Source organism: Pseudoliparis swirei, chromosome 15, assembly GCF_029220125.1.
Source record: "Pseudoliparis swirei isolate HS2019 ecotype Mariana Trench chromosome 15, NWPU_hadal_v1, whole genome shotgun sequence".
Taxonomy (NCBI): Eukaryota; Metazoa; Chordata; class Actinopteri; order Perciformes; family Liparidae; genus Pseudoliparis; species Pseudoliparis swirei.
Window position 1 is genome coordinate 11,597,944 of NC_079402.1, and position 20,649 is coordinate 11,618,592.

General features: G+C 43.4%; 1 protein-coding gene across 4 annotated transcripts in view; it reads left to right on the forward strand.

Moving 5' to 3' along the window:
* The window catches only part of strbp (spermatid perinuclear RNA binding protein), a 44,048-nt gene extending 23,399 nt beyond the window's left edge, over positions 1 to 20,649 (forward strand). For 3 of the 4 annotated variants that reach the window (XM_056433157.1, XM_056433158.1, XM_056433160.1), the window contains 16 exons: positions 805 to 1,067; positions 1,662 to 1,830; positions 3,387 to 3,663; positions 7,269 to 7,384; positions 8,122 to 8,217; positions 8,542 to 8,653; positions 9,175 to 9,272; positions 10,645 to 10,750; positions 11,544 to 11,627; positions 12,229 to 12,437; positions 13,386 to 13,538; positions 13,769 to 13,903; positions 14,398 to 14,538; positions 16,147 to 16,297; positions 16,527 to 16,580; positions 20,085 to 20,649. In XM_056433157.1, coding sequence (XP_056289132.1) covers positions 805 to 1,067; positions 1,662 to 1,830; positions 3,387 to 3,663; positions 7,269 to 7,384; positions 8,122 to 8,217; positions 8,542 to 8,653; positions 9,175 to 9,272; positions 10,645 to 10,750; positions 11,544 to 11,627; positions 12,229 to 12,437; positions 13,386 to 13,538; positions 13,769 to 13,903; positions 14,398 to 14,538; positions 16,147 to 16,297; positions 16,527 to 16,580; positions 20,085 to 20,161 — 2,241 coding nt within the window. In that variant the 3' untranslated portion in view covers positions 20,162 to 20,649. The remainder of the gene's footprint in view (positions 1 to 804; positions 1,068 to 1,661; positions 1,831 to 3,386; positions 3,664 to 7,268; positions 7,385 to 8,121; positions 8,218 to 8,541; positions 8,654 to 9,174; positions 9,273 to 10,644; positions 10,751 to 11,543; positions 11,628 to 12,228; positions 12,438 to 13,385; positions 13,539 to 13,768; positions 13,904 to 14,397; positions 14,539 to 16,146; positions 16,298 to 16,526; positions 16,581 to 20,084) is intronic. The other variant, XM_056433159.1, reaches the window with a different exon arrangement.

Here is a 20,649-nt window from a genome sequence, read left to right on the forward strand (position 1 = left end):
ATCTCTGGTTGCACCTGCTACTCTCCTTCCTCTCTTCACTTTTCATAAATTTTTTAAATTGAGCTTTCTCTGCATCAACCATTTGACACTTTCCCCACAGGCCTCCTCTGCTGTCGTCTTTTCTCTTCCTTCTTGGTTTACTTGGCATGCATCTTCTATTTCCTGCCTTAACTCTCCTCTGAAGTTATTACCCCCCCCCCCCCCCTCTCGTGCCTGATCCCTCCCACCTGACCTCCTCCTTCCATTGGTTCCCCCCACATAACTCCCACACAGTAAGAAGGAACAAATGAGAAAGACCAAAAGGGCTGACATAAATTCCCAGGGCCAGAATGTCTGATTGATTTAAGACAGGTGGAGAGGATGTGAGGATGGTGGTCAGATGAATGTGTATCGCTGTGTGTACATGTGCACGTGTGCATGCAAGTGCGTCAGTGTCAGGGTCATTTAATAGAAGCTGTCACTTAGTTGGAAATGTATTTCTTTCCCAAAATGTGCAGTCTGCATGAAAGCAATACACAAAAAAAGCTATTTGTATTCACGCTAGGTGGGACAGTGAGTGTGAATCAGTTTTTTTGCTGTGAAGTTGTGGAGCAGGCATTTTTTTTTTACATTGATTTAGGTTTGTGATGGAGAGAGCTTGATGGATTAAAGCTCAATTTGATGTTGAAAACCTCTTTCCAATGGGGGCGGTGCGGGGGGGTGCTTATTGTATTTGTGCGTCTCTGTGTTTTAGTGTTACCCGTCAAATTGAATCCGAATGTACTGGATATGATAACTAACTCCTCATTCATCCTTTCTTTTCAGAGGTCCTTCCGTTCCTTTAGTAACGATGACCGCCACGTCATGGCAAAACACTCCACCATCTACCCCTCCTCTCATGAGCTGGAAGCCGTTCAGACGCTGGTGTCCACTGTCGAGGGCGCCCTCAAACACGTCTCTGATTGGCTGGATCAGAGCAGCAGCAATGTCCACAGCCAGGTCGACGGCCAACCGGCGGACAGGACAGAGGAGGCCGCAACTGGCGATGAGCCCAGCAATGAAACTGAGGATTCCCCTGACAGCTACAGGTGGGGTAGTGGTGAAGCATCGGAGAGCTGCAACTCATGTATATGGAATAGGAATAGGTCAACATATCGGGAAATACACGTAGTGAAGTATTAAAGAGTAAGATGAACAACAGAGGCATGTGCAGCTCCAGGAAATCGGAGGAAATGAACTTAGTCTAAATGGTCGGCTATCTTCATGAACCATTTTATTAGAGGTTCGCAACTTCTCATGTTCTTCTTCATGTTTTGAATTGCTTTGTTGGATCTTATTTTGCGATTTTAACTGGCACCTTGTGTTTTATCCTGTTACTCAAGATGTTGAAACATATTGAAATAGATCTGATTTGAAATTGTGATATTGTGTTTGGCAAAAGGTGTGGGGAACACCTTGGGGTTTGAAAAACAAGACATGACGATGGTGAAACTGTTTTTTTTTCTTTTTTCTTTATAATCTATACAACATCAAGTAATTATTCTTTGAGATTTCTATATTATTTTATTCCATGTGCAACAATAGATTTGATTGGGGAATAAGGGATGTGGTAACATTTGAATTTACTCCTCAACTACATGAGATACGACCGTTACCTGGTGTCTGCTTGTCTTTAAAAACAGAGAGCCCAGCAGCGGTGGCGTGCTCTGTGGAGTGATGAGGATCGGACTCGTGGCCAAAGGCCTCCTGATCAAAGGAGACATGGACCTGGAGCTGGTGCTGATGTGCAGAGACAAACCCACACAGACACTGCTGGACACTGTCTGTCACAATTTGCCCACACAGATAGAGGTTAGAAACACACATCAACACCGATGCTTGTATGCAGCACACAATGCTGCTTTTTGAGTCTCTGTCTTTTGTTTTCTCAAACACGCACTCGCTGGCAAACATACTGCTAACACACGTCACATCTCAGCCTTGCATTGAACCTTCAGTCTGAGTCTTCCAAATCGGTGCTCAGGGTCGTCCTTCAATCGGACGATCGGTGGTTTTGATCCCCGGCTCCGCGAGTCCATGTCGATGTGTCCTTGGGCAAGACACTTAACCCCATAATTGCTCCCGTAGCTGTGTCGACCGTGTGTAAAAGTTAGCTACTGATGATGTGCAGGTGGAACCTGCTCCCATCAGTGTGTGAATGGGTGAATGATGTTGTGTTAAAGTGCTTTGAGTGGAGATACATGACATATTTTCATAGTTTCTACATGCTGTGGCTTTCACTCTTGGACTTCCAAAATTAAGTATATAGACAATGACTTAGGAGTGACACAAGGTGTTTAAGAACACTAAAAGTCCAAGAGTGAAAGCCACAGCATGTAGAAATTATGAAAATATGTCATGCCTATTTTCTTCCTTCTGTAAATGGTAAATGGACCTGAAATTGTAAAGCGCTTTTCTAGTCTTCGACCACTCAAAGCACTTTAACACGACATTACATCATTCACCCATATATATATATATAGACAATGACTGCTCTTCACATGGCCAACTAATGCAAAAAATATTCAATGAATAGATTTTTCCCCTGTGCCTTTTTGTTAATTGTCTTTAGTAGTTAAGTGGTGTGAGAGAGGTAACAACATTACATGTGTGTGTGTGTGTGTGTGGACGCGCAGAGAAGTAATCTCATGTCTTGGCTCAGTAAACAGAGATTTTCTCATCAAGGCTAAATGGGATGTAGTCATGTTTTTACCTGTGGGGCTAATGTGTGTTTAGAAGTGTGTTAGTGGGCGGAACTGCAGGTTGTTTTGAGAGTTGAGAAGATATGTTGTTGTTGTTGTTGTTGTTATCTCATTAATTATTTAAATGCAGGACTGTATCAAGTATCAAAAGTGTCCGTTGGGAAAAAGCAATGGGAGCTGAATAAAGCATGTGTGTGTGTATAGATGGACAATGTATCAAGTGGATGTGTGGCACTGAGGAAGAGGATAAGAGCTTATACTAAACACCATTACTTTCTTCTTATCCAATGCGTTTCACACCTTTCCTTTCGTAACCTTCATTTATTTGCATGTTGTCACAAAATCTAGTGTTGGTACATATGTGACTTTTAAAATGTGTGTTTTTCGCCCATTATTTTGTGTGGACCAGCTAAGTTTGATTTCAAAATCTTGCTTTGCATCAAGATATCAGTCACACCTTGGAGACCAAAACAACCACATTTCAAAATATCGAGCGATCATCAGTTTCTGTCATGATTCATTTGATATTTCTTTTATCACACATGGTCATGTTGCTGCAGCATCTTGAAGCAGACTCAGATTTATTTTCATTTTTCATCTGCACGGAGTCATGTTGTGACCTCGGCCGCTCTGACCTTCTAGTTATGTTCGTTTGACACGTGACAGAAGCTGACGGAAGAGAAATATGAGGTCACAAGCTCCTTGCCAGAGGCGGCCATCTTGGTACGAACTACAACCGACCCAAACCTCACACTGACAATTATCCTCACCTCGCCGTCGATGAGGGAAGACGAGGAGGAAGAAGAGGAGGAGGAGGAAGAAGAAGAAGAGGAGGAGGAGGAGTTGGAGAATGGGGAGGAAAGACGAGAGGAGAAGGAGGAAGAGGAGGAGAAGAAGAAAGTGGATGATGAAAAGGAGGAGCAGGAGAAGCAGAATGGGCGAGGTAGGAACACACACACATTTCAGATTTTCCCTATTTCTCACTAAACACCCCAACACGTGATTTCATTTTATGATGTACTTGTATATGTAATAGAACAGTTGTATTTCCCTCAACGAGAGATATGACCTCATAAACTGAAGCTGACGCGAGACCAGACGGCTGCAGGATGCTGAAACACACATGACGTGTTCAGTCTAACATCAGCCCCCCGCCCCCCAGTAGCAGGAACTGATGATAAGTGGTTGTGGGAGGTGGGACGGCACGGCCAGCAGGCCAGCCAAATCAATAACTGAGCAGTAGCAAGCTGCTCATCCATCCTGTGGCTGCCGTCCAACTAGACACTCGGGTGCTCAGAGAGAGAGATGAAAGATAGCGCGAAGGTTAGCCGTACATCATGCCACGGGCCACGCCAAGCTGGAGAGGGCCGCTCACATTTTCCTCCCTCGCACATCAAGAAGAGCACACAGACACAGACACCAGCCGGGTCCGTGTCGAGTCGCCAGCGGGGGAATCCGGGTTACCGTGCTCTTTGGGCTCAGATGCAGGTCCCTGCTTTGTGGGGTCACAGAGAGAAAGAGGGGGGGGGGGCTGTGCTGTGACGGTACATTTGTGGAGGATTTTTTTTCTATAAGACTTAAAGTAAGTAAGGATTCAATTCAATTCAGTTTATTTGTATAGCCCAATTTCACAAATTACAAATTTGTGTCTCAGCTTGTTTATAATCTGTACACATAGACATCTGCCCCCAAAATCACATCATCGGACCAAAAAAAACCCAAAATTCAGAAAAAAAAAAAAAGGAAAAAGAGAAGGAGAGCAGAGAGGAGGATCCCTCTCCCTGATGCAGATGAATAGATGTAATGTGTACAGAAGGAGAATTTAGAGTTAAAAGATTTAAATGATTATGATAGTATGATAATATGAAATAGTAATAGTATTCGCGATGGGACCAGACCCCGATCCATCAGGCAGATGGGGGGGAGGAGGGCGGGAGGAGGTGGGAACAGGACAGTGGCGGTGTCTCAAAGAGAATTTCCACGACCCAGCAGATCCATCAGGCAGAGATGTCTTTACATCACCGGGTGAGATGATGTGTACCCCATGAGCAAGGACTTCCGGGAAGAAAGCAGAGCAAAGTTAGTGATGAGAGAGATGAAAAGATGAGAGAAAGAGAGGAGGAAAAGGAGAAAACTAGATGGGTACTCAGTCCCATCCTAAAACGTCCCCGCAGCAGCAAGCCTATAGCAGAGGACCAGGGCTGGCCCCAAACCAATTCAGCCCTAACTATAAGCTCTGTCAAGAGGGAAGGTCTTAAGTCTACTCTGTGTCTGACTGACTGTGTTTCGACTGAAATTGAAAATGGTTCCATAAAGCTTGATAACCAAATTGATAACTAAGCCATTGGCTTAAGACTTTTTTCCCTCTAGGAACTACAAGTCTCTACGCATTTAGTGAGCGAGCTCAGCAATAGCAATATGTACGCACAGCTCCCAATATGATAAGCTCAATCAACCAATCAAGGGTTAAGAGAGAAAGAGAAGAGGTTAAGTTTGATTTTTGATTTTACAGAGCCAGTGCAGAGCAGCAGCTGCAGCATGAGTGATGTCTTAGTTTTAGTGAGAACACGAGCTGCAGCATTCTGGATCAACTGAGGAGAGAGAGAGATTAGAGAGAGAGAACTGGGCTGAGTAACAGGGTTGCAATCTAGTCCAGTCTCTCCGCGTGAACCAGTTGAACCAATTCTGCATCTTTTGGATTTTTTTGATTTGATTTTTGAAATATTATGAAAGAAAAGAATGCAGAGATTGAGATTTGCTTTACGTGGGAGTTAGGACAAGTCCCGATTTAAAGGACCAAGAGATTTCTTTTATGTGTGATGGTTGCTTACCATGGCAATGCCGGAATCCACATCACCAGACAATTGATCTCTGAGGTGCTCAGGGCCGCTGAAATTTAATTAATTTTTGTCAGTTGTCTGTCATCATCGAGTTGCAGGTCATCCATGTTTTTATGTCTTTAAGACATGCTTGAATTTTACAGAGTTGGATATGATGATAAGCTTAGAGCGCTGAGTGAGGGTTCAGCGAGCAGAGCCTTGGAAGAGCAGTGGGAGGACAAACACGATAATGATCCTCTAGCATCAGAGAGGTCCCGCGTGAGGCCCCAGCTGTGATCCCGCTGACGCAGTTACACATCACGTAGAAATGCAAATACACACACTACGGGATGCATTAGACAGCGGGGGAGCGACACTGCAACAACGACCGGATGAGTTCAGGATAGCGTGACGTAGATGTGCTGCACACTGCACACATTTTACATTTCAACTCGATATTGCTTCAGGGAAGGATTTTCTTCTCAAGGGAGAGTGATTCAGAAAATGTTTACCCAGTCGTGTTTTTAGAGAGCAAAAGGGCTCTTTAGTGTGTTTTATGTCACTTCCACTAGGCCCCCCCCCCCCCCCACACACAAGAAACCCTCTTCAGAAACCCATGTAACCACACTCATTCATACACAGCTGCATTTGATTCAGCCCGCCTTGCACATCAGATATCCCGGATACTAAAGTAGCAGAATTAGTGAGCTCGTCGTACCTCAACCATTGGGATGTGCTTGGCAGCGTGAATCAAATGCTCACACATAAAAAGTGCGAGAATGCTCCTCTTCTTACCAACCCGATGCTCCGACTAAACCCTGCCTGGATCCCTCCTGTGTTGTGTTTGTCTGAGACTGGTTCAAACTATCTGAGATTGTTTTTTCTTTTCTTTTCTTTTCAGTTCTACTTTAGGAGCGCTTGATTCTGTGTTTGCCCAGACAAGGAGTTGATTTGTTTTCTCTGCAACACATTTCTTTGAGCCTGTGAAATCAAGTGCACCTGAAGTAATCCAGAAGAAAAATAAAACTTCTATTTTGACTCCTGCTTGGTGCGGATTGGATCAAAATAAATGAAATCCTCCTCAAATACATACGGGAGAGATTGATTTACCTTGTTGGGCACAGCGAGATGAATGGACGTGTCCCAACAATGCCCACACATTAAATCAAACACTCCTTCGGTATTTGTTTGATGTATGTCTTTGGGGGGGCTCTCCATCCCAAAAAGTTGTCCCTTTCTTCATGACCCCAGTTGCTCTCCTCTTCACTGACATGTCAGCGACTGGATGGATGAAAACTACGTCGTCACCATTGAAAAGTGTGATTCATTTTCAACACATGTACTGTATGTATACGGGGGATCGTGCATCCTGTATTACTACGTGCTTAAGATGTCAACATGTGATGCAGTTAACACATGGTCGACTTATCGCCGTGTTGAAAATGACACATGGATCATAGTGAGCTGGTTGTTCTGTGCATCCATCACAGAGCTGTGACCTGTAGAGTCGCTGCTTTCTACAAGGAGGGGAACAACTTCATGGCATGAAAAGCACCTTGTTTGTTCCACAATATCCATGCATGTGTGTGTGTGCATGTGTGCATTCACACTCATTGTCAAGTGGGTCTGCACACACTCACTCGCACACAGTTCAAACACACACACACACTCAGACATGACGTGTGTGTGTGTTTGACGTTCTCTATATTGGGTTATTGTTTTGTGGCAGTGTTGGGTGCTGCTGCGCAGAGAGTGGAGGCTGAGGAGGAGGAGGAGGGGGAGGTGCTGGATAGACACAGATGTCTGTTGGCCCTGGCAGCGCTGCGACACACCAAGTGGTTCCAGGTCGGCACCCACTCACTTCCTGTCTTCCTGCCCGATGCTTATTGTAGCCTGACGATTCACCCAGAGGGCACAGACTCACTGCCAGCTAATGCTGCGGTGCTAATTGTCAGATCAGTCTGGAAACACGACTAGTTATGAGTTTTAATTTACATGTTCGAATCATGACAAAGTATCTTCAAGTTGAAGGAAATACGGCTGATAAACATGTGGTTGTGTGCACGCCATCACCAATTCCGTCGAGCAAGATTTGTCTTTAGAATTATTCCAAAAAGTGGAGTTTTTTTTAACTCCACCCACAGTAGTGCAGTATATGAACTGGCAAAAAGATTATTGTTAGAAGAATCGTAAGGCTACAAAAGCAATGATTAATACATGTTTTTATTTTTGGCTATTATGTGATCCTGCCTGCTCTGTTCAGTATGTCAGTGCTTCCCTTTGAGTCCCCTCCCATACTCCCTCCCATCTATCTCCCAACTCACGTACCTTACTGACAACATCTTACCTTCAGAATGTAGGCCTTTTTATATCTGAGAGGAAGACATTGAATAAAACAAGATTAGTGAATTCATCCTCTGTGGGGGTTTTGACAGAAACTATCACTTTCATTATGTGGCGTTGTCATGTGAAGCAGACTGTTTACCTGAATGTGTTTGCTCAAATACCACTCCCTCTTTCTGTTTAATCTTCCTTCTTGCATCCCTCCACCTTTTCCCTTTTCTCCCCTCGATCTCTCTCAGGCTCGAGTGAACGGGCTCAAGTCCTGCGTTATCGTTCTCAGGATACTCAGAGACATGTGCAATAGACACCCCGTCTGGGAACCTCTCAAGGGATGGGTGAGTCACCGCCCGTGTTTGAGTGTTAATCCTCTGAAATAAAAAGAAAGTGTTCAGCCCCCTTGAACTTTCATTCATTTTTACGTCACCCTGCTGTGATGGAAGGTTCCTATTTTTATTGAAATCTGAAGAGGTGTGCTCAAACATCACCCATAAGGGAACCATGTGGCCCAGACGAGGCTAAAGGATTCCAGTGGACACCATAAAACTCATTAATATCGGATTGATAGAAGTGCTTTTAATTTTGTTAGCGAGAAAGATCAATTGCGTGTTCACCTGTCTTTATAAGTGTGTGTGTCTGTGTGTGTGTGTGTGTTCTTGCAGCCCTTGGAGCTTGTCTGCGAGAAGGCAATAGCCACCTGCAACAGACCTCTCGGGGCTGGTGAAGCCCTGCGTCGAGTCATGGAGTGTCTGGCCTCAGGAATACTGCTCCCAGGTACGGCTTCACGGGGGAATGCTGGATACACACCGCGGGAACGATGGATGTATGGAGGCTCTGCTCGGCACATCTCTGAGCTGTTGCCCTCTAAGAGAGGTCGATGTGTGACCCAGCAGAGCACAGCTGTCTGAGGAAAGTCATTATTACAAGAGCATCTTAATTAGAAGCAGCTGGAGGGTTTTTCATCGTGTTGTACACTCTTGGCAAGTATGGGAAAGCTGAATTTCATTTTACTTGATTGAAATTTCATTTGGATGCTAGAAGATATAATAAATATCTTTGATGAGGGAAAAGAGCAGTGTTTTTAATGTCAAATTTTAATAGAATAGAATTAATTTACAGGTGAACAAAGTGCTACCCTGGCAGTAGAATTTTAACTGATAGATATAACGCAAATGTGGAGCAATTAGTGGATGAAGACTTTTACCTTTTTTAACTAAGTGACTGGTTTGAATACCTCACAGCCTGTTTGTCCCGTTACATACCTAACTCTCTCTCTCTCTCTCGGCTTCCCCAAGGTGGTCCTGGTTTACATGACCCATGTGAGAAAGAGCCAACAAACACATTAGCCAACATGACCGATCAGCAGGCTGAGGCCATTACCTACCGTGCACAGGTACACACACACACACACAACCCCCCCCCCCCCACACACACACACACACGTGTGTCAGCTTAAAGACACAGTTGTTATCACCCAGCTGCCCTCGCCCTGAGCTGTCAGTGCGTGGGAATCTGTAAGCAACACGCCTATTACCAGACAGAAATACCCCATCACCACCCTAACCACACAAACAGCATGCACACACACACACTTCAGAAAAGACCGATGTGGAGCTGCATTTTAATGATTGGTGTGGGAAGCTATTGTAAGCCATAAATCCATCTCTGACACCGCCGAGGACAGTACTTGTGCGCATGCACTTTGGGCGTGCATGCCGTCATGTCCTCCTTCTCAAACGCACACACACACACACACACACACACACACACACACCTAGACACACACTCGTCTGAGCAGGGCAGCCTCTGAGCCGCATGGCTTAGTGAATCCTGCCGTCCATTTCCTTTGAAGGCAGCTTGAACGAGGCTGGAATGTCAATGGGGATAATTGTATTGGAGCAGATACAAGAGCAGATATTAGAGAGGGAGCTGTTCTGTCAATGAGCGACACCGAGCCTCATGAATATCGGAGACACTCCACTTCCCGAATGGTTTTTATTAGCAGAGCCACTTTGGCCCATTCTGGTTATCTTCCTGATTGTTTGTGTACAGTAGATTGAGATACATTAACACACACACACACACACACACACACACTGTTCACTATCTTTGAGTACAAACCTGATTCTCTGTTTTGCAAGATAACTCTTCTTTTATTTTTATAAATATGTCGCCATTCATTAATGTACAGACATGTAGTTTTCATTTACATATGTACACCTGTGCCCATGTGCTTCTATGTTTAGACTCGGCCTCTTGATATCTGTGAAGATGAATATCATTACATCAGTCTGAATACTCTAGATGAACTTCTTCACTGTCTGTTATTAAACCAGAATTCACCACCTTTGTCCTACATTAGCAGCTTCACTTCAAATTGAATGGAAATGCTCCACCATAATTTCAGTGCAAAAAGAACAGCATGGATTCATCTTCCTCTTCATGAGGCAAGATAAATGTCTGCTGTAAACCAGAATATGCGACCACAAATCTTCTATACATCTTGAATACATGTAGCAAAGGGTATTCATTTTGCATGGGTCTGTTATTATTGCTTTACTCACTCAACAGGACGTCTTCTGGTTGGAGGAAGTGGGCATTTAGGAGGCAGGGAAGGGCTAAGAAACATTCCTAAATTGTTGGATATGCCAGTATAAGAACAGCAAACTATTTGATTATAAATGTCCATACTGTCATAAAGGTTTGAATTTGAATGCGTCTTCTCAACTTTTTCTTTATTGTCTCCGGTGCTTTACGTCCAACAGCAAGCTCTCCGACTCATGGCGTTCGGACATGTCTACAAGGTGTTGGAGATGGAGCCTCTTCCCTCAAATAAACCGTCGCAGAAATATCCTTGGTCTGATAAAGAAGGTGTGTCTACACGCCTGTCCGATCAGTCTACCTCCCCCTGTGCATCTCTCTCTCTCTCTTCTGTCCAATATATCCTCCACGTGTCTGTCCTTGTCTGTGCCTGATTATTTGTCTTTATGTTACCATTTTCCCTTTTGTCTCTGTTTGTGAAAAGGCTTTTTCGTCAGTCCGTCTTTCTTACATGAAACCTCCAGCATTCAGGCAGCTGGCGTTCGGTCATAGGTTGGACTTCCCATCAAATCTTTTCACACGTGACCTTTCTGGATGCATTTGGTGTTTTTTTTATTTTTTATAAATCAGCACTGACAGCGCTGTCAATATTTCCAGCATGTGACGCACCACAATAATATGATGTTTCGCCTGCTTTTTTTTCCACTGTGAACGTCGCACCAAAAACCCTGGTAGTCTTTTCGAGACGTGCGTCGTTTATTGAGGACTCTTTCTGCTTTTGTTCATTTTTGGCAAATTCTCAAGGCGACTTTCATGGAAAATCAATTCACGTTTTTTGTTGCCTCGTGATGCTGACATGGCACATTTACAAAGCATTTACCGATTTAATGTGCACGCAAGAAAGAAGCTTCTATGTCTCCCCCATGGTTTGGCTCTTTGCTGGTCTGCCCGTTCATCTTCTCTGGCTTCATCCATCTCAATGCTTCTTCTCACATATTGCTTCTTTTCTGGGCCTTCGTCTCCCTTTCTTCTGTCACACATAAGGACTTTTGTTTGTGTTCATAATAATATCCCTTGTAGTCACTGATTGATTCGTAAATCAATGTTTGTCTCTCTCCCTCAGGCTTAGGTCTAAAGAGGCCGTACGAGGATGGAGCAATGGATGACAAGGATCTCATCAAGAAGATGAAGAGGAATCTGAGGAAAGGTGAGCGAGAGGGAAGGAAAGAACGAACCATTTAAACCTGTTTCTCGTGCTTTTACTGTTATTTCACACCAATTATTTTACATTTTATTCTGATTCAAACCACAAAAAACAAAGTAGCGTAATACTTAGAGATGGAAGCAATCATATTCTGTTGTCCGCAGACCAGCATTGCTTCTCTATGTTTTCCCCGTCTGCTACTCGCCACATTCCTTTCATTCCTCGTAAGGCAGATCAATAGTATTGATTGCTAACGTTTTAGTAGGCCACCCAACCCTCCACAGCTCTTTCTTCATACAAGGAGAAGATGATCCACGCCTAATGGAGACAGAGAGGCATTTTTAGATATTGGCAAACGCAAGGAAAGTGATTGAAAGAGAACGAAAATAGAGAGGCATTTTTATTCATCATGAAAACAACCGGCGAGTGCGCTAAAAAAAAACTTTTAGAAAATGTGATTTATTTCCTACAATAGCTGTGAATTGGCCAAGTCTGTCCAATTGCAAATGAATAATTGGTACACCTTCTACAAAACCTTATGAAATCTATCCTAATAGGCTCTACTTTCACCTGTAACCACATCTCCTCCATTGTTTTGCATTAGTCCTGGACAGTAAAGCCATAGACTCCAACCAGCCAATGAATGCCCTGATGCGGTTGAACCAGATCCGGCCGGGGCTGCAGTACCGCCTGCTGTCCCAGTCGGGCCCGGTTCACGCTCCAGTCTTCACCATGTCTGTGGATCTGGATGGCACCATTTATGAAGCATCTGGATCCTCCAAGAAGACCGCCAAGCTCCACGTCGCTGTCAAGGTAAGGAGGAACATGAATGGGAAGTGTGTGTTTGTGTGTGTGTGTGTTATGTGTGTGCAACTGACAGGTGAAGAACGTCCTCTCTGATTTATTTAGTGCTTATTTGGACATGCTGTTTGTTCACACAACAGCGAAATGATCAAATACCCGTGAATAAAAAAGGCTACCGGGGGAACTTTCCAAGCTCCAGCTGCAGCCCAAACCTGTGTGTATCTATGAATATGTTTGTGTCTCTGTGCGCGTGTGTGTATGCATTTGCATGTGTGTACTTTGAGGGATGGAGGTGGGCAAATACATGTAATCCCAAAGTGGTTGTGGACAAAGAGGCTCTCCAGAGCAGTCAGAGCCCGGATAATCCGCTCTCCGCTCCATTTCCATAAAAGGCCCTTCCCCCCCCTTTTCCATTCTTCTTCTTATCACTCTCTTTCTTTCTCTCATGTACTGCCCTTTTGATCTCCCTTTCTCTCTCCGCTGTACTCACTGACTGACATATTGTTATGGCTTTATTGTACTTAAAGTGTGTATGCTGCTGTATCCAGTAAAATTGTTTTGATAAAAAATTATAGTAATTTGTGTAATGAACACATTTACAGATAGGGATGCATTTCCTGTCCACGCATGTTTCTTTCTTATTGCGCAGCTCTCTTCCTTTATGGATATTAATGCCAATGAAGTATGCTCAAAACAAAGCCATCACACCAAAAGGGTTATACATGTGCCGCTTTCAAAATCCTCATCCAATTCAGTGTTATTGTATGACATGGGTTGTGTATAAGTACAGATCGAACACAACGTTTTTCTTTTAGTCACTTTGTTTTTTTTTATATCAACGAAAACAACAGGGGCAAAAGTAAATACTTTATTTTTGGCCCGCACAAAGCAGCAACATACAAGTCTGTTTTCCTCCCAATTCCCTTTTCCCCTTTTAATATCATCTTCCTCCTCCAGGTTCTCCAGGCGATGGGCTACCCGACAGGTTTTGACTCAGACCTGGACCCCATGAGTTCAGACGAGAAGTCGGACGGTGAGGGGAAGAGCGAGACGTCGTCACACACGAGCAATAACCCCAAACACTCCACGGACGGTTCCAACACACTGGAGGTAGGGATTGAGATACGTGTGCTGCTACACAAATGCATTCACTAAGTTAAAATCCTTTTAAATCTAAAACTGACAAAGTGATTAACATGCGACAGTCTCTGGTTTAAGGACCTAAAAGGTATCCACACTGTGTTATATCTTTACGCCCAGTCTGCCAGGTTTACTCTACACCGTATATTCTCTAATATGGAAGATAATGTATATTTAAATCATCTTTTCTCACTCTCCAGGTGCGAACTCAGGGTCCCATACTGACAGCAAGTGGGAAGAACCCCGTCATGGAGCTCAACGAGAAGAGACGAGGCCTCAAATATGAACTCATCTCTGAAAGTGGAGGCAGCCACGACAAACGCTTTGTTATGGAGGTGAAAGCTCCGTGTACACACAGTCTGACTCTGAAGAACAATATAAGTACACACACACATGAGCTTTAGCCCTTGGGAGACACACACAGAGACTCAGCCACACACACACACACACACACACAGGCTGAAAACCGGGAACGTCAATCAGTCAATCTGCTTCCTGGAGCAGGCCTGTTCTCCGTGGGGTGTGTTGTTTTCCGACATGCTCCATTGCTCTGCTGATTGATTAGCCGGCCTACTTGACAGCAGGGCCTCGCTAAACAAGCCGTCTTGTTCAGTCGGGCTGACTTACTGATGACTGATAAACGCATCTGGGCTAAATGATTGTAGGATTAGGTTAGTTTGAACAGAGCTACAACATAACATATGAAACCACTAATAGCAATTAGAATTAGAATAGAAAATACCTTTGACTTTTTACTGGATGCCCATGTGTTCTTTGTCTCCTGTAATTATCCGACTGACATTCAACATTCTGTGTGTGTCCATGTCAGGTGGAGGTTGATGGACAGAAGTTTCGTGGGGCAGGCCCCAATAAAAAAGTAGCAAAGGCCAGCGCTGCGCTGGCAGCTCTGGAGAAGCTCTTCTCTGGCCCCAACGCTGCTGCAAACAAGAAAAAGAAGATATTGCCTCAGGTGAAGAGATATACGAATACAATACAAACTACACACAGAGGGAACTGTTTCAGTTTGGAGAATTGATATATATATATATATATAATTTTTTTTTTTAGATATATATGTGTATATATATATATATATGTATATATATACACGTGTGTATATATGTATATATATACATATATATATATGGATACATATTATATTTTTAGTAATTTTAGTTATTTCTATTGTATAGCTTCTAGAATGTTTTAATTATGTGATGTAGTGTCTTTAAGTACTTTGAAAAGCGCTATATTATATTGTATGCATTATTATATTATTATTATTACGGTTTACATATATACATATATTTAGAAATATATGGCTAAATATTATATCAAAATATATATTTCTGTGTATGTTTATTAGTGCTGTGAAAAATAACGCGTTAACTCAGTTAATCCAATTACAGGTTTAACTAGTTTTTTTTTTTACGCATTTAACGCATGCGCAGAATGAGCTTCCAATCCGTCTGTTGTTGGTCGTTGGGACGAAAAAAAAGTCACTTGCAAAATGAGCTTCCAATCCACCACTTCAATCTGAACTCTGTCCGCTCTCATGCAGACGGTCTGTTCATCGGTAATGATCCTTCCGCAGGTTCACCTACGGAAACCTTGTTACGACTTTTACTTCCTGTAGATCAGGGTCTCAACACGTCGATCGCGACCTGCCAGTCGATCGCGGCGTAGTGTCGGTAGATCGCATGACATTAAAAGATTGGCCCGCCCCTGACATGTTCTCTATAGCACGTCTTTGTTCTTTTATTAAACTAAACGTCTGTTGTTGATCGTATCTCCACAGCAGCATGTCATCTCTGTCTCTACGCGTTGCGTTAACACTTATCGATTTCCGTCTGGCGCGCCACAGAGCTCCGTGCGCGCATCGGGACCGAGCAAAAAAGTCACTTGTCAATCTGTCCACCTTTAGATTGTATCATGGTGGAGTTAATGGTTGACAAACAAGAGAAAATGCTCTGTTTAACCCTCCTGTTACCTTTACATTTACTAACATATTTTACCCTCGGGTCAATTTGACCCCAGCAATTAAAACCTCCAGAAAATTATTAGAATTAATATTGTTTCCCAAGTTTAAGTGTGAGGTACTTTATGTTTGTTTGTTGACTACCTAAATAGCCCTTTAAATAAATAAAAAGTTGATATTTCTGATATGTTTGACACAGTGAAAAACAGCCTGGGGTCAAATTGACCCCAAAGAACACCGACATTAAACATTGAATGGGGTCAAATTGACCCGAAAGGTAACAGGAGGGTTAAACATTCTGTTTAGGATGAAGATGTATTAATGTTCCATATGGAAGAAAACTGCTAAATAACTGCTGAGTTGCAGCACCATTGTATAGAAGAATGTATAAATGTATATATCCGTCTTTTGTCATAAATCTCTATGTTCTCACAAAATATACCGAGAATATCGGTAATATGTGATTAATCATGATTAATCCACAAAAACCTGTGATTAACCCGATTAAAAATTTTAATCGTTTCACAGCCCTAATGTTTATATATATATACGTGTGTATTTAATGCCCCATTTGCCTGTTTGTACACGTTTGAAACGCAGTCCCATTGTGTCCGTATCCAGACTAAAGGAGTCCTGGCCGCGGCAGCAGCAGCCTCAGCAATAGCTGCTCAGCTCGCCAGAGGAAGAGGAAGAGCAGCCCTCGCAAGAGGACCCTTCATCAGCGCAGCCGCACCTGGATATGTCACACAAGGTAGTTAGAGGATAGCTATGTGTGGTTTTGTTGTTTTTACTGTGCGTGTGTATGTGTGTATGTGTGTGTGTAATGTCTCGTTAGGAAGGCTGGTAGCTTCCACTCAGGTACCTTACCCTGAACATTCACCTGTCTGCTAGTGCAGGAGGATTTCCAACATGTTGGAACGTTCAGCCTGGAATTAAACAAGTGCACAATTGATGAGACGCTCTAACCTCTTCCCCAACAGGCTTTGGGACACCGTACGGCTTCAGTCCTGCTGCAGCAGCTGCTCCTGCATATGGTACGTACTTCCTGTTTGTTTACCCTGTCAACTTGTTTTACCCGTCTAGCATCTATAGCCTTCTTCCGCCTTCTGTCCTCTCCGACCGTACAGTTCTTTTCTAATCCTACGTATCATAACGTCTGACTGTGTGGGTTCATTAATCATTCAGTGGGTTCCACGTTACACCTCCAACTCTTCCTTGCCTTTTCCTTTCAATTCAATTCACTTTTCTCAAAATAAACTCTCATTCTAATCCAAATTTAAGGGTTTGGCGCCGAGTGTCAGCAACAATCACTCAAAGCCCAAACTGTTCTTCTTCTTTCGTGCTTTAAGCTTATCAGTCCGTTCTTTGGCTCATTATCCGCTCACCACTTTGCTCTTAATCTGCCTGTTGCCACCCTCTTCCTCATCTCTTACTTCTCATCAAACTGCCGGTAAAGGGTTTCCATCAGTCTCGAGCTCGCATCTCAATAGAAACCGATCGCAGTCATCATGACGCGCGTCTTGCATTTAACTGGAAAAGAGTAGAAAACTGAACGATCAAACAGCCAGCTGTCATGAACAAGACGAGCTTTCCTGGTCTGAAAATAAATCCGGCCATCTGCTTCGCTGCAAATACATTTCTGTTGAGATTAGCAGAACACATAGTGTGAGTTTGTCACTTTACCCGCCACTTTATTTAAGATAGGGTGACAGGGCAGCCTTGCCATTAACCGGCTGCTCCTGTCATGTCACTGCTGCTGAGGGGTTTCCATGTGCTCACTGCTGAGTGGCCACACACACACACACACACACACACACACACACACACACACACACACACACACACACACGCACATGCACATGCTTAACATTATACGAATCCTTGACCTTTGACAGCGTAGGTATTGGTGCAAAAAGCAATCACACATGCGTCCCTGTGTCAGACGGTCATATTTACCTCGACAGACTCGTGTGTGTGTGTGTGTGTGTGTGTGTGTGTGTGTGTGTGTGTGTGTGTGTGTGTGTGTGTGTGTGTGTGTGTGTGTGTGTGTGTGTGTGTGTGTGTGTGTGTGTGTGTGTGTGTGTGTGTGTGTGTGTGTGTGTGTGTGTGTGTGTGTGTGTGTGTGTGTGTGTCATCGGGAGGCCTTTCTGTCCATCTTACAGCTTTGAGTTTGAATGGGTCTTATGTGCTCGTAGAAACTGATCCGGGGGCCGGGGCCCTCGTCTAGCGCCCTCCTGAGACCCCAACAGAAGTGTGCCTGAGTTTGTCTGTTTATGGTGGAGCTCTGCATTCGTTTGGGGTGTTGAAATACTCCGAATTCAACGGTGGTTTCTGCTTTCATCAACGAGAACATTCAAGTGACGGAATTATTTTATTATGTTGCTTAATGGCTCTGACATCCACAATCTATGAGAAGGCATTCAGTCAGTAGGCTGCTTCATGCCTGGCAAATTAAAAGGATTCTTCTGGGGGGGCGCGTCCAGAAGTACCACTGGTGCTCCCTGCTGAACATTATAATAGCACAGCACAAGATCTTGGAGCGCCACTTAACCCTTGTGTTGCCTTCGGATCAATTTGACCCGATTCAATGTTTCACCCTCCTGTCGCCTCCGGGTCAATATGACCCGATTCAATGTTTAACCCTCCTGTTACCTTTATATTTACTAACATATTTTACCCTTGAGGTCAATATGACCCCAGCTATTAAAATCTCCAGAAAATTATTAGAATTAATATTGTTTTCCAAGTTTAAGTGTGAGGTACTTTATGTTTGTTTGTTGACTCCCGAAAGAACACCGACATTAAACATTGAATCGGGTCAAATTGACCCGAAGGCGACAGGAGGGTTAAATATTGAATCGGGTCAAAATAACCCGAAGGCAACACAAGGGTTAATCGACTTATGTGAATGTTAATATACCAACTGTGTTACTGAGGCAATGCTTTAGTAATGAATCGACAATTTGCAGAAGTAGCAATGTGCTGTTTTAATTTGAACAGTCACAAAGTGATGTGGGGCTTTCATAAAATTTTTTAAATTGTGCTTCTTTAGAACAATTTGCAAGTCACATTGGTGCTCTTAGTTAGAAAGATTTAGGAGCACTTCCTAAAACAATGGTCCTAAATGGCCTGGAAGCTTTTGGGGATTGAGCATAAATCTGTGGTAACTGTGCATCTCTGCCACCGCGACTCCTCGGCCACGTTTCCCGGTGCGTGATCGTTGTGTGGTCGTCTGACTCTGAGCTGTAACCTCCTCCCAGTCGGTAGGATGACAATGCAATGTTATTTGAAAAAGAAAAGTAAAGTTACACTCAGAATTTGATTCTCGGATGAAATGTTTAATCCTCGACATTAGGGTCAGCGCAGCATGTTGGTTGAACCTCGCTGGGCTGGTTTTGTCTCTTCTGAGCTCGGCTCGCTCCAACGCGTGGCCAGAGACTCTGAAGCAAGACACAGATATATACACAGAACATGAGATGCACTGACTGTCAAGGTGGACTTGTTCTAATGCATACAGTTATACACAGTTGGCTTATGATGCAGAGCTGTAGATGAGGGGAAGAAATAAGAATGAGTAATATGATGATTTTTTACACCGATCGTATTATTAAAATAATAATACTTCCAGAATAAGAGGAACATGTGTCCTAATTAGTAAAAAACAATCTTATTGGGGTGCTGTTGGGGCTCACATTTCAATGAGATGGAAGAGAAAAGGCAAATGAAAACATGGGGAGCTACTCTTTGTGTCTTTTGGAAACAAAGCTTTCATCCGGTTTCCTGCTCTGGCACCGCAGCTGCTTTGGGCTTTCTAGTCCTCGAGTTAGCAAACACTTGCAATGCATTCTGGTAAACTGCAGCGCTCAGTACCAGAACCTGTGTGGAGAACAGCCTCTGACATCGTAGAACGCAGCACATTGGATCCCCGGACATGTACATTATGACTCCCTACGCATTACACCAGAGTACCAGCTACAGCTTATCCTGCTCAACTGCCTCCTTTAAAGAATGATTCCACTTTATTACAACGTGGGTCCGAGTTTTGTCCGACATTCATGTCCGTTACATCGACATTGTACTCGCCAAGTTAATTGCGTATTTATGTCAATGTGGCATCATGGAAAAGAACCAAACCCCAGACATACCAAAATAATTTGAAAGACAAAGGAAACGTTTTAATGTTGACCTGCACTTCCCACCAATCGACTTGATAAACATACAGCGTACAATTAATTATAGATGAAAAGTTTTGCTGACGCAACAGCGACGAGACCCAAGTTGTAATAAATCAAGATGAATCGTTAACTTTGGCCGTTTTTTCTCTCCTCTTTTATTCTGAATCTCTCTCCTTCTCGGTTCCTCTAACCACCGACGAAGGGTGTCTGTGTACTCACAACCCGCCTGTTGTCACACGTGTCCGCTCCCCCTCTGGGAGCCCTCTCAGTGGAGTGGTGGTCCTCCATGCCGTGAGAATGAAACCACTCGGTGTGTGTGTTGCCCTGGACTCATGCCGAGCTCTTCTCATGTCTCCCCTCTAGGTTTGCCCAAGAGAATGCTTCTGTTGCCTGTCATGAATATGCCCGCCTACACCATCCCCCACTACCACTTCTTTTAGTACAAACACACACACAGTTTTTTTTTTCATCCATACCAGACTTTTTTATTCAGACTGTACAATGTGCTTTTTTTTTAACAAGGGAAACTTTTTTTCTACAATATCTATGGTGGGGGGAGGATTATCGACTTGAGCTGGAATGAAAGCGACTTTTGCTTTTTGATTTCTTTCTGTTCCAAAAACTTTTCTGAATATGAAAAAATACTGCAGGGTTTAACGTTCTTACGAGATAAAAAAAAAACTTGAAGGATTTGTACTGTGAAATGTGACCTCATTCTAAATTATATAAATATATATATATGCCTTTTGTTATTGTTTTATTATTTGCTAGGAAGAGGAGAACCTTTACAAAATGATACACACAACACACACATCATATGTAATTAAAAAAAAAAGAGAAAAGGAAATAACAAGCAGTGTGAAGGATGTATAGGAATAAATCAATAATGTTGACAAATGAATAAAGTGCATCTCCTCTAAAAGCTGAA